The 14269-nt window shown below is 34.0% G+C and overlaps 1 protein-coding gene across 1 annotated transcript; it reads left to right on the plus strand.

The window, feature by feature from the left end:
- Nucleotides 1-12400: 12400 nt before the first annotated feature.
- On the plus strand, nucleotides 12401-13850 carry LOC149549556 (18.1 kDa class I heat shock protein-like). The gene is made up of 2 exons (XM_089794927.1): nucleotides 12401-12644; nucleotides 13431-13850. The coding sequence occupies exons 1-2, from the start codon at nucleotides 12428-12430 to the stop codon at nucleotides 13721-13723; spliced, it is 510 nt and encodes a 169-aa protein (XP_089651053.1). The 5' UTR covers nucleotides 12401-12427; the 3' UTR covers nucleotides 13724-13850.
- Nucleotides 13851-14269: the final 419 nt, after the last annotated feature.

Genomic DNA, 14269 nt, shown 5'->3' on the forward strand with positions numbered 1-14269 from the left:
ATAAGGATCCATAATCACACCAACCTATGAAAATTGATCATGTAGAGAATGGACATGAGGGTCAGAGTGAGCCCTTGCAATAACTATAGAAGGATCATCTCTATCAAAGATAAGATGTATGTCCTCAAGGTTGTCTCCCAAATCTGTGATTTGTGACTCCATGAACAAACTTGTAGTGTCTGCCATGTAGTCATCAAGTGAAGTTGGAGCTGGAAGACGAGATGTACCATGCTATGCTAGACCTTTCACTATGGCAATATAAGCATATGGACTAGACTGATGATGTGACCTCTCACTGCAACTGTCAATAGAACCCCACATGTCTGAATCTGTTGAAGCACTATTACTGGTGTCACTATCAGTTTCCACTGTGTATGAAGTGTGGAGAGGATTAGAGGATAAGTTGGGTGAACTTTCCTCAAAATAAACATCCTTCTCCACAAAAATCTTGTGTATCTTTGGATCCATAAGTCTATAAGCTTTAGCATTTTCTTCATTAACAATGAAAGTACAAGGCCTAGGTGCTAGTGCCTTGCAACCCCTAGAAGATAGGTTTTCCCATGCTGGACAATCGAAGACTCAAAAGTGACTCACAATTGGTTTTCTACCTCACCATGCCTCAAAAGGAGTCTTCCCATCTAAGGCATTATGAGGAGACCTGTTAAATATGTGAGTAGCACTGCTAATGGCTTCAACTTCTAGTGTAGGATCAAGAGATTTGGCCTTTATCATACAACTTGCCATGGTTTTGAGAGTCCTAATCCTCATAATTGCAACATTTGTCTTGTGTGGACTAAATGTTGGTGGATTCTGAAGATCAATCCCCTCAAGTCTGCAAAAGTTTGTAAGTCTTCCGTCTACATATCTGTTCTCATTGTCCACCCTTAGAACCTTGATGGCTTTCCTTGATTTGTGTTCAACATGAGTCTTAAAGTCTTGAAGCTTATGAACCACTTCATTATTATGATGAAGGAAGTAGACCCAAGTGAATCTTGAAAAGTTATCAACAAATGTAAGTATGTAGCGGCCTTGGTTGACTGAAGTCACTACAAAGGGACCTACTAAAACCATGTGAACTAACTAAAGAACAACTGGAGCTCTAGAAGACTTCCCTTTATCATACTTCTCCTCGAGATACATATCCACTAAACATGATGAACACTCTCCCTTAGAAAAGTTGATGTTAGGTAGACCTTTGACCATGTGTTTGAAGCAAAGTTGCTAAATATGGTGGAAGGCAAGGTGACCAAATTGCTCATGCCATAATGTGTTTTGTGAAGTAGAGTGAGTCAACAAGGCTTGAGAAGGAGACATAGGCACAAAGTGGGAGAAGGAATAAAGCCTCTTTTCATCATTGACTTTCCCCACTGCAACCAATGAATCATCTCTAAGACTATGCACCATCCCTAAATCTAGAAGGAACTCAACTTTATGACCATCTCCAAGGTGAGTGATTTGGTAAACTAATAGGAGATTGGAGCTAAGGTTTGGAATGTAGAGAACATCTTTGAATTCCCCATTTTCCATTTCCACATGTCCTTTCCCTTCAAATTCCATTTTATTATCATCTCCCATAAAGATTTGTGGTACCTTTGATTGCTTCAATGAAGAAAAGTCTCCCTTTGAAGAACCCATATGGTAGGAGGCACCAGAGTCAAGTATCCGTTCCAAAGAAGAACTTGTGTTTTCCATAAGTGCTTGCCCTTTACCATTTGAAGATGTTGGAGTTGAATCCTTGGAAGTACCTGGCACTTGAATCTTGTTCTTCTTGAGTAGATTTTCTAACTCATCGATTCTTTTAGTTTTGCAATGATGCTTGTCATGATTTGGCTTTTTGCAGTATACACAAAAGAGTTTGTCCTTTTCATTATTTTCCTTCTTGTTAGAAGAAGAAACACCTTATTGTGAGGAGGATTGTTGTGTCTTAGATTGTCATTTATGCTTCCACTGCTTGTTGTTGTTGTTGCTTTTCCCTCCTTGACTTGATTGGTGCTCATCACTAGCCACCAAGGCTTTGGTCTTTGATGACTTGAGATGTCCTAAATCCATCAAGTGAGATTATTCAACAATCAACATCTCTATGAATGCAAAAATTGTAGGCTTTTGGTAAGTAGATCCCATGGTCAACCTGTGAGTATTAAAATTCAAAACAAAGAAAGCACACTCAAAAAAGAGCCTCTTCAGGATGTGATGAATCAACTTTTCATACTTCATGGAATTTCCACAATCTTTAAGTAGTGCCCTATACTCATTGGCTTTGGTGATGTAATCCTAAATTATGTCAAAATTCTTTGGATCCAAGAGAAGTAGACCATCCTCAATCTAAAATCCTTTTTCTTCATCCACCTTGCCATATAATGCTGCAAGTTTATCCCAAGCTAGTTTCGATTCTGTACAACTAACAATGTGAAACAAGAGATCTCTATGAGCACAATTCCTGATAACTCCTAAAGCTTGATGGTCTTGTCTTTTCCATTAAATGAGTTCTTTAGCATCAACAAGTTTGGTAATTGTACCATCAACATAAAGACTATATCTTTTTTTCCACTAATATACTCCATGCAAGATCTTTCCATGTAGAATAGTTGTGTGAAGTTAGAGGTGGACATTTAAAAACCATGATGTAAAAAATGAAAAGAGCACAAAAGAGAAATACAAGAACACAGTACACCCCCCAAAAAAAAAAAAGAAAAAAGAAAAAAAAAGAAGAAGATGCTTTTGGCACTTTATAAGTAGTGTGTGTATAATTGGCCACTTGTCAAAATGACCAAAATGGACTTTTTTATTTTGCTTTTAAAAACTTCCTTTTGAGGCCCAAATTTGTCGCTAAGCATTGTAGCTCATATGTACAACAATTTTGAAAAGTAATCAAAGCTTTACAATGCAGAAAAAGCCCTAATTTTGAAAGTGAGAATTTTGTCCACACAACCCTAGAATCCAACTTCAAATATAGAAAGTAGACAAAAATTAATGCACTTTCAAAAATTTAAAAAAACTTGAAAAGGTGACCAGATGTGCCTGTACGGAGCATTTGAAGTTGCAAAATGTAGGATTATGTAGGTATAGTTGTCAAAAAATATAATTTATACAAAATCCTTGCACCAAAACTAGAAAACAAGACTACCACTAGAAAATTTAGGAAATTCTACCCAATTTAAAAAAAATTGCACCTAAATCAAAATCCAGATGACCAAGTTATGGACTCGTAAAGTTAGGCTGCCAAATCGAAAAGCAATTTGGAGAGGGGTCTGGAAGAAGATCTGCTGGCTTAAATTTGATGATCAACAATCATTACAGTAGTTATAAATGGCCTAGTTTTGACAGTCAAACGGTCCTTAAAATTAACCTTGTACTCTGCTGATGTTAGCAAAAAAATCGAGGCCATATGGATGCTAACATGGTGGATGCATGGAATTGATGTGGCAGAGTAGTCAGATGGTGATATGGTAAGTATGGAATTCTATGTGGCTATCTACATGGCTGGATGACATGTCAATCTGCTTGTGTGTCACTGCGTGTAGAGGTGGTGCTGATTGTGTTTGGGGGTCCGCATGGGCAGAACATGTGGCGAACGTAGAACTTGATGCATGGAGGCCGTGTACACTACATTGGCTGAGTCTTATGTAGCAACGAAGGCCTACATGGAAGAAAAATGTGATGTCGCATAGCCAAAACCTATTGCTATGAGCTGGTGCCTGAATAAGCTGTCAATAGCCAAAATTTTGACATGCGTTGGATTATAGTTCATGTGCACCAGATTATCAAAATGTGGTGCCAGATTCTAAATGCATTGGCTAGTAAGTTTTAAATGTCACCAAAAAACATAGCAGTTGCCACCTGAGAGAGGTTGCAACCAGAGATACCGCATATGCTAAAATATGCATAGCAGTGCCAACTTGTAATCTACGGATCGAGAAAGTTAAAAAAGAGCATTAGATTTTATTTGTTTATATCCCACATGGGCACTATAGTTGGGTTTTAAGGTTTTTATAAACCAAACTCCGCTAGAGTCAAATAAACAAGGCCACCGTGAGTATAAGGAAGCCGCTGGTGGAACTTGGCCAGTGGGACATAATTTTCTAGGCCATCAATGGAGTTTATCAAGGCTGCTACGTAAAATAGAAGGTGCCTGCGGATTTATGGTACGCCTTATGATTAAAAAAACTCCATATTGCAGAGCCGGGTTGTCATTGCCCGGTTCTGCTAAATTTTTTTCTCTACTAGCTGCTTGAAGGGAAATTTTTTTTTCGTGAATATTGACAAAATTGCAGAGAAATGAAAAATGTAGATTCAAAAATTAATTAAATCTACAAAAAATGACCATACCCAAATTGCAAATCGGGGCCTCTGGGTGCCAATTTGTAAATTTTTTTGGCCTCATGGTCAACTTTGGGCCAAGGTAGCCAAGTTTATAGTCGATCTTCACCGATTCAACATTCCAGACACAATGGTGAGGTCAAATTTGGCTCTAGATGCTCCCAATTTCTGTAGTACTCTGGATTAGGGCTAAGGTGCTAAAGCAACAATGGTCTCGAACAATTATGTGATGAGAAAATATCCAAGCTTTGATACCATGTAAGAATTTTCCTAAGGGAAAAATTCACCTAGGAACTAAGAACTCAAACTCAAGCACAACTGTAGACCAGAAAGAGAGAGTATGATCAGAATGATGATATATTCATTCAATATGCAATGTTCAAGCACTAGGAGTGCCTGTATATAAAGGCCTCTGAGATACATCTAGAATGCCTTAGAATTAGCATCATGATAAGTCATACAACTAGACACATGTCCACCAGACACATGTCCACCAGATATGGGTTATCCTCCATTAAGCATGGAAGTAAGTGCGATGATGAGAGGATAAGCCTACAAGGGTGTAACACACAAATCAATGTTGTAGACACCATGTGCTAAAATAGAGTTGCATACTTCTGTGTTGTCAACATGACAACTCAAAAAGGTACACAAACTCCTAAGTGTCTCACAAAATAAAATAATAAAATAATGCAAAATAATAAAATAATACATTAACCTAAGTAAACTTAAGTAAGTGTAAATAGTAAATATGTATTTGCACCAAGATAGATCAAGAGTTGAAACAAAAGAGTTAAAAAAATATACTTAACTCTTAGAAATATATAAATGGATGAGGTAGATAAAAGAGAACCAAAGGAATTAGGAAGAAAGAAGAAGAGCACAAGAAAGGAAGAATCCTTGTAATAGGAAGAGTCTATCACATTAGAAAATGAGGGAGCACTGTATGATAGTGATGTAGCTAACACTTCCAAAATGGAAGAACTTGGAGATAGAGCTAAAGAAATGAGTAAGAGAGATAAAGATTTGAACACAAAAGAGTAAAAAAAAAAAATACTAAACTCTTGGAAATATATAAATGGATGAAGAAGAAATGCAAGAGGTATGAGTGAGCCACCACATTAGTAGATGCTCATGATATTATGAAAGGACTTGTAGAAGGGAAATCCTACAATGAGGATGATTATCTGATCAGCCAGATCAAAGATGTCATAGAGAATCTTCATAAAAAGTAGGAAATCTTCCAATGATAGTGGACAGTTATAACAAGACATTTTGAAGAATAAAATAAATGCATTTTAGAGAAGAAAGGAGAACTAATGCCACTCAAGGATGATGTTTAAAGCTTCAAAGGAAATAACCCCATTACTTCAAAAACTAGGAATGTTATGCACCTTAATAGGGTGACTAGGAAAGAACAAAGGATCAACAAGAACATGATGAGGTTTCTTAGGCTTATGCTCCACTCTCTAGATCACATGTATACACATCACAAAAATCCAAGATATCATATATCTAGTTCATCAACTGCATGCATGAGAAGAGAAGAGAGTTATCTAACTCATAGAGCTTCAATGTTTCTTAAATCTAATGATTGGAATCATCACAACACATTTGAAGGAAGAAATGCTCAAATTTCCATGCCATCGGCAAAGACAAACGATGTAATCTATATGAAATTGGTAGAACTCAGGAGTGCAATGCACTAGAATACTTAAACGAGTCATGTGAGACTCTTCTAAATTTAGCTTGAAAAAAATACGATGACATTTTTGAGAAGTCATAAAGAAAATGGAGAATAAAAACTACTAGCATAGGGGGAGAATGAACCCAATACAAATAAAACCCACAGGTACCCTAGAACTACTTACTATCATTGCTGATAAAAAGGGGGAGATATGCCTTAGACAAAAAGAGGTAGATTTAGTAGAGCCAAAAGGTTTTGTGGGGATAAGTACTAGAATAGAAAGGGGGGGGGAGGGGAAGGGAGGGAGAAAAGATGAAGATGACACTTAGGCAAAGATGAGAAGGAGAAACAAGACAAATAAAGACAAGTAAACAATTTGATAGGGGAAGTAGACTTGAACAAATCCAAGGCAACAAATAGGTAGCATGAAGACATGTTAGTTTCAACCTATGAGTGTTGTTAACCTATGAGATTTATATTTAAAATGTTTTTCCATTGATGCCAAAGGGGAAGATTGTTTGACTAGGTTACATCAACTGAGAAACATGGTCAGTAAAGAACTCAAGCATTGAGTTAGTAGGAAGTGTTGTGATTGATTGACAACTAGTTAACAAGAGGTATCAATGTGTTGTAAGTGCAACCATCGGTAGACTAGCATACTAGTCATGAAAAAAGAGTGAAGGAAGACATAAAAGTGCAACGGTTGTAACTCAGTCACCATTGATGTGATGATACAAGAGAAGGTTTGAATGTGACAAGAAAAGAATAAAAAGAGAAGTGACATAGCACACAAGGTATCAGGTCTAGTTGTATGAATGTAGATGGATAGGATGGCCTATATGCACATGCATCTATGAATAGGAACTCACAAGTGTCTTGTCACTATGCTCATTGTACAATTAAACTTTCAAATCTACAATTTGAGAAAGATAACTTTTAGTATTTTTGTCTATTAATAATGACCATAAATTAAAATATCACATGAATTTCATTTGGTGTGGGTTGGATAAAAAGAAGAAAAAAAACTATTATTGAGAGAGAGAATGTTATTGCTACAACTGTGAAAACTAGAGATCTATACAAATAAACAATAAAAATTGTGTAGGGAGTACAACAAAAAAAAAAGTACAGAGAGCACAAGAAGAAGAAAGAGGAAGTGAACATAGGAAGTTAACCAAGCTAGAACAGGAGTGGAAGATCAAAGAATCTTCAAGAAAAATTTAGCAAAGGATCTAAAAGATAAGGTGTGCAAAATATTTTAGATTTGACACATTAGTTTTCTTTTTGACCATAGCGACTCTTATAATCCTTTAATAGGGTAGACTTGTAATAAGTCTTTGAAATCCCCTAACAAGGTATTTCTCAAAAAGAGATTGAAATCCTTTAATAAGGTAGCCTTAATAGGTTTTTAAAATCCTATCAGGTTACTAGCAAAACTAACAGGGTGCATTCTCTAAAGGAATAGATGTAAGCCTTTAACATAATACCCTTTTATCTGTAAGGAAAAGCTAGTGGGTATATTACTCCCATTATGATATCACACCTCACTCATCCTAGTAGCTTTCAATCTAGAACTTCACTGAGCATTTCTCATTGACCACGACCTTGTGGTCATCTTGCACCTAGGCAATACAGTACATACACTAGTGTTTCTACCTCTTCATCTTCAACTTTGTGACCATCTTTTCTGGCACTAGATTGTCAGTTCTTTGACCATCAATGAGCACATCACAAAAATTATCTTCACATTTGCACCTTGTGTGAAGTAATCTCCTTCTTTGATCAGGTTCATTCTCACTACTCAACAAGACTCTTCTTTTAACTAGGACTTCCTCTTTCAACATCTTCAAAATGTGATGATCTGGCATCTTCATCAATATGCACAACTCTATCTTGGCCTTCAATTCTTCTATTAGTCCTTCCTTTCCATTGGGAACATTCAAATGCTCCATGGCCTTCTTCTCCACAGTGAAAACATTTTCCATGAAAACCTCCTCTTTCAAATCCTTACCCTTTTCCTCTTCCTCTTTGATCTCTATTGTTCTAGTAATGGATATAATTGGAATTGCTTCCCCTTTGGTTTTGACTACTATTTCTGGCCTCATCCTTGTTCTTATGATCATCATTTAGGCCTCCATGAGACCATCCACTAGATCTTCCATCGCAACCTCTCCCACTATTCCTGTTATCATATTTTTGGCTTAACTTCTCCTCTATTCTTAGAGAAAATTGGTATGCATTTTCAATAATGGTCATACAAACCAGACTTATCTCTTCCTGAATACTTAGCCTTAACCCATTAAGATAACATACAACTTTCTTCTTATCAACTTTTGCATGGTCAGTTCTAATTAGAACTTGATAGAACTCCTTAGTATGCTCCTAAATAGATCTTTCACTTGCTTCAACCTTGGCATCTTCTTCAACAGATCAAGATCATAATCCATGGGAATGAATTGTCACTTCATTTAAGCTATCATTTGATCCCATCTAGTGATTTTTTCTTTTCCTCTTCTATTTTTCTCCAACTGGATTTTCTCCCACCAAATCTTCATGTGGCCCTTCAGTTTGGCCTTCACAAACTTGACCCGATCCATATCTTGAACATCTTCATATTCAAAGTACTATTCTAATCGATCAATTCCTCTTTGTTAAGATTTCTCAAAAATGTGGAAACATCAAACTTATGTCTTTTTCCAATCTTGGAGATGGCCTTAAAAATCCTCTCTTCCTCTAGATTTAGAACCACCTCTACTTCAACATTTTCTTCTTCTTCGTCCTCATCCTCACTTTCATCTCTTATGATAAGATTTAATCCTCTGCTCATTTTTCTTCCAATACTTGTATCTATCTCTGGAGGGCTTTAAAAATCTTAGGTGTAAAACCTACAACTCTTCCACCACACTCTCTTATTTTTTGTGCTTTCACTAAAACCCTAGTGCAAACTATCTCACAATTAGTGATTTGTTTACACACTCAGCCCTAACCATAGTCTTGGTGCAAACTACCTCATAGTTGATGATCTATCCAAACACTTAGGAACTCAAGCTTTGATACTACTTGATGAAGGGTGCTCCCCTTAATACTTTAAACACATAACAAAAACAAAGAAATAAAAATAATTTACAAGAACAAAATGTGGGCTTCTTATTATTGTCACAAATGCTAAATTATAGAATTCAGAATTACAATATGCTAAGACACATAAATGTCTTCATTATAATAATCTACAAGACAAAGTTATGAACTATTAGCCAAAGCTATCCTAGACAAGTTACGAAGGATCTAAATACTCAAACTTAATACCTAGGGTTGATAGACACTAACAATACATATAGAGTCGACCAAACACACCTTTGACATTTATTTTAGAAGTTTTGGTCAACCAAATTTCAGAAGGCCATCACTTTTAAACTGTCACTCTGATTTTCTATTATAACCCCTTTTCAAAATCCTCAGCTTCTGATCTATAAGCGTGGATTAGTGCAAATGCCCATTTGTCAAGTTTTTGGGCCTCACTTAAGCATGTTTAGGCCTTCAAAATTAAGCCAAATTTTTGTACAAAAAATTTATACAAAAACTCCATAATAACTTCATCGATACTTATGATATGACATTGAGCCTCAACTGGCAGGGTGATATGACTAAGATGAACCACCACCTCTGAAATTAGGAGATTCCAAGCTCATATGACTAACTTATTGAGTAGAAATCCTCCAAAGAAAATAACTCTGCATTAAGACTGTAACCCTTATTCAAACAACTAAAATGAAATATTTTTGGTTGATGCAAGATTTCCCTTACCTAGATGGTACTGCATTAGTATGTTAGGTATAGAATATCTTCAAGTAAATCACATTGATCAAATTAAGAAGTATATGTCATTTTGATGTTGAGAGTTGATATGATCCATAGCCAAATGTTGATGTGAATATGAAGCACCCCAACTAGTTGGGTTCAAATTTTCCTTTTGTTCTTTGTTCTATTATGTTTTTGGTTTCTCTCTCAACACAAGGTTTCCAACCTAAAACTCTTGATGTCATACTTTCTTGTTGTATCCTCTTGACATCCTCTTCTTATAGACTCTCAAATGATTGGGGGTACTAATCGTGGTGATGAAAGGTGAAATATTTTGATGAATATTTTTAGGATATGATTTTCTCTAGTTTGGAAATGATGTCTCTAACAATGTATTACCTTAGATTCTGTGCAAGATTTGTGTTTATGTTTATGTTTGTGTTGAATTTGTGTCTATAGTTTAGATTTACATCTACAAATTTATTGTTCAATTGGATAGATTTATTAGATCTTTTGGTTTGTACTCTCCACCATGTTGTACTTTGTTTTCTCTACTATATTGGTTGACAATATATTAAAATACATTAAAAGGTTTAGTAAATTTAATAGAAACACATTCTTCTAAGTTAACCTTTAGTTATGTATAGGAGAATAATTGATAAAAATAATACACACAAGAATAAGAATGCAACCTTAGACTCATTATAATGCACCAATAAAGTGTTTTTCTAATGCTTTTGGATGAGGAAATTGAAAGAGATATTTCTATTTATGAGGATGTGCAATAAATGCATTTAAGGACAATAAAGTAGAATTAGGTCACAAAATTGTGTGCTTAGTTACCTTAAACAAGTGTTGATCAATTTTGGATTTAATATTTAAAGACTTGGAAATTAGATTAAAAACATGGAGTATATCCTACATCCATAAAAATTACCTAAGATGGTGGGATAATGAAACCTATTCAATGAATGAATGCCTAATTATCAAAGACACAATAAACTAATTCATCCTTGAGTATGTGTATATTTGGATAAGGTGTGAATAACTATAGCTTGAAATATGTGCATATGGGGATAAGTGAATGGTAGAAGAATCAATGGGCAACTTCATAAAATTATACCTTTATTGATACACATACTATCAAAAAATCCTATCAAAATGAGATAAGGTATATAAATTTCACTATTATAACACTTTAATCTAAAAGTAAATGAGATATATAAGATTTCCATTGTCAAATTCTTTTTATTTATTTATTTATAATCAAAACTATCCAACTAAGATCACCTATCAATGCTAACACACTTCTAGACATAAAAAACTTAAATTGACTAGGAGCTTAAAATTAGCTTTTTAACGTATTAATGAGACAATATTTTGGAGCCATCATAAAGACTTAATATGTTGTGTTCATTATTTATGTAGAAATAAGTGACCAACATATCAAATACAACATACTTTCTAAAAGAAAATGAACACATCAAACATAAAATACACATTTTAAAATTTCCCTTTCTCCAGTAACTTGTTGAATGCTAGGGGAAGTTTAACAATAATGTCCCCATTAAAAGAGTTATTATTGGAACCAACACACCACTAAAGAAAATATTTTATTGACAACATTGACTAGGCCATAAGAAGATGGTGTGATAAATAGTCTAAAAATTTCTATAGAGCATATTCTCCAATATAAAATCAACACATTAAACATACCATCAAATTATTTAAAGTCATTTTATCAGATTATAACTTATTAACTGTGGGGAAATTTTTATTACATGACCCTACACAATAAACTAGTGTATTAGAATCAACACACTACTACACTCTTAATAAAAAGTTTTATACAAACATTAATTAAACTATAAAAAGATAGAGAACTAAATAATCCTAAAATTCATAAACAACATAAATAGAAAATAAACATAGACTAAAATCAACACTCTACATAAAAAGAATTTTTTACACAACTTCAATTAAACCATAAGAATATAGAACAATAAGTAGTTCAAAAATTTCTATAGAACTTTGATAACACCATTTTTTTTGGGGCCACAACGTCCACCCACCACTCAATACACACATTAATTAAATTAATTAATTAATTAAAATTTAAAATCATATTATATTCTAATTCATCAACGGTCCGTTTGGTTACTGGAATAGGAATAGAAAATTTGAAAATATGTTTTCTATTTTCCGTTTGATTTGTCAATTGAAATAGAGAATAGAAATTCATATTCCCATTTTGTCTCTAAAATGAGCTTATAGCCATGTGAGAAAATAGTTGTTATTTGAATAGCCATTCCTATTCTTAATATTGCATTCCTATTCTCCATCCCTATGTCTCCAACCAAACGAACCCTAAATGTGAATTTTGAATACTAGATACCCAATATATATGTATATATATATGGATTGCTAAGGAGATGGAGAGTTGTTAGCATATTTTCAACCTTTCTCAAATGCATCACCTGCGTGGATAGGGACATGCAAAGAAAATGGGAAACAAAAGACCGACCATGAAATTCTCATGTAAAACTTTGTTGGGATTGCGCTAATAAATATTCTTGAGAACAAAGGCATTCTAATTCATGCTTGCAGGACATTAGTCAAGCATCAATGGCGATGGCGCCTTTCTTCACAGAGAGCAGTGGTTTAGAAAAGTGGGATCCGAACAGTTTGTGGGATATGATGTTCGAGGAAAATCCCAACACCAGTTCTGCTGTGGAATACAACAATCATGAAGTAATTGCAAAGGACGCCATGGCCATTTCTAACACTCACGTAGACTGGTTTGAGACCCTTCATGCCCATATAGTCAAGGCAGATCTTCCCGGTACGTTAAATTGTCTAACAATGTTTCAGATCACATTCTTATATCTATTATTGGGATAGTAGAGAGTGAAAAGGAAAAATATATGTTAATGTTAAAAGAAGATTGTGTATAAATTTTTGAATAAATACTCTGGTTTATATCTAGAAAGTCAAAAGAAATAAGAGATGTTAAGTGCAGCTCAAGATCTTAAAGTTTTGGATTAATGATTTAGATCCTACTTCTGAGATATATCATTAGGATGGTAGAGTTAAATGAAACAATAGATTGTTAAGCTATAATCCAAGATCTAAATTTGAATCAATGTTTTAGAATTGTAAAGAGCCAAGGAAACGATAAATGTTAAGTTGCAGTTCTCAAAGTTTTGAATCTTAGTTTCAGATTACATTCTATGATGGGATATCAAGATGGTAGAAGATAATAACAAGTTAAAAATGGTAGAAGATAATAATAAGTTAAAATTGAAGATTTCAAAGTTTTAGATCATATTCAATAATCTATCATCAAAATGATAAAAAGTCATAAGAATCTAGATCACAACTTAAAATCCTTTCACCCTTTACCATCCTAATAATAGATAACTGAATGTCATAAAAAACAATGATTCACTCCTTTGCACACAATTTTAAACCAAACAAATTGTAGAAATCTCCTCACTAATTTAATATGTTACAACGTTTTATTATTGCTGTTTAAGGCCATGGTTAGATCATATAACATGCAGTGAAATGTCAGCTTGAAATTCTCAAGTGGGTATTGGATTGATGGTTTTGGTTTTTTCCAATGCAGGGTTATGTAAGAACGAGATCGAAGTTATTATAGAAGATGAAAGGATACTGCAGATAAGTGGGAGGAAAAAAGTGGAGGATATTGATGAGTATAATGAAGATGGACGAAAATGGCACAGGGCAGAGCGAAGAAGGGAAGGTGGTTTTCTGCGAAGATTGAAATTGCCGGTTGGTTTCAAGGCAGAGGAAGTGAGAGCAGAGATGGAGAATGGCGTGCTTTGTTTGACAATACCCAAACGAGAATATGATCACCCCATTTCTTCTTCACCCATTACCATTGTCCAAATTACATAATACATAATAGTCTAGTATTGTGTATGTTTGCTTCTACATTCATGAAACTAAGGACAATCTCCATTTTTACAGTTGTGTTCAAGAAATGAGAGAATTATATAAATTATTTTTATAGAGGTTTTTTTTTAAAAATTAATGTTTGATTAAAAAAAGTAATATATTAGTTAGTTTGTGTATATATATATAAAATATTTTTTTATCATTTATTTATCATTTATTTTTTCATCATTGCAATCTTCATTTTCTTGATTATAATTGTAGAAATGATAATATCTATATGATGTAAATGTTTGCTTTTGAAAAATTTAGTAACATTTAATGTATAGAAGAGTCTGCACAATTTGAAATAAGTATCTTTTATTTAAAATCAAATAGTCTTTTCATTTAGTCTAGAGGAAAAAACTTTAATGAATGTTTTTGAATAATTTTAATAATTAAAGAATGAAATATTATCAAAAACCATTTTAAATTTGTTTGTTGTTTAATTTATTTCTCATACATTTTACTTCAAAATTTGAAGAAATTTCAATTGATTATCATTTTTGT

This window comes from Cupressus sempervirens, chromosome 7 (genome assembly GCF_028749045.1).
Source record: "Cupressus sempervirens isolate cs-2001-9-10 chromosome 7, ASM2874904v1, whole genome shotgun sequence".
NCBI classification, from domain to species: Eukaryota; Viridiplantae; Streptophyta; class Pinopsida; order Cupressales; family Cupressaceae; genus Cupressus; species Cupressus sempervirens.

What these genes read in the sequence shown, in the direction of transcription:
- LOC149549556 (XM_089794927.1), top strand. Translation starts at nt 12,428, where the DNA reads ATGGCGATGGCGCCTTTCTTCACAGAGAGCAGTGGTTTAGAAAAGTGG. An exon ending in AGTCAAGGCAGATCTTCCCG is followed by an intron (nt 12,645 to 13,430) that starts GTACGTTAAATT and finishes TTTCCAATGCAG; the next exon opens with GGTTATGTAAGAACGAGATC.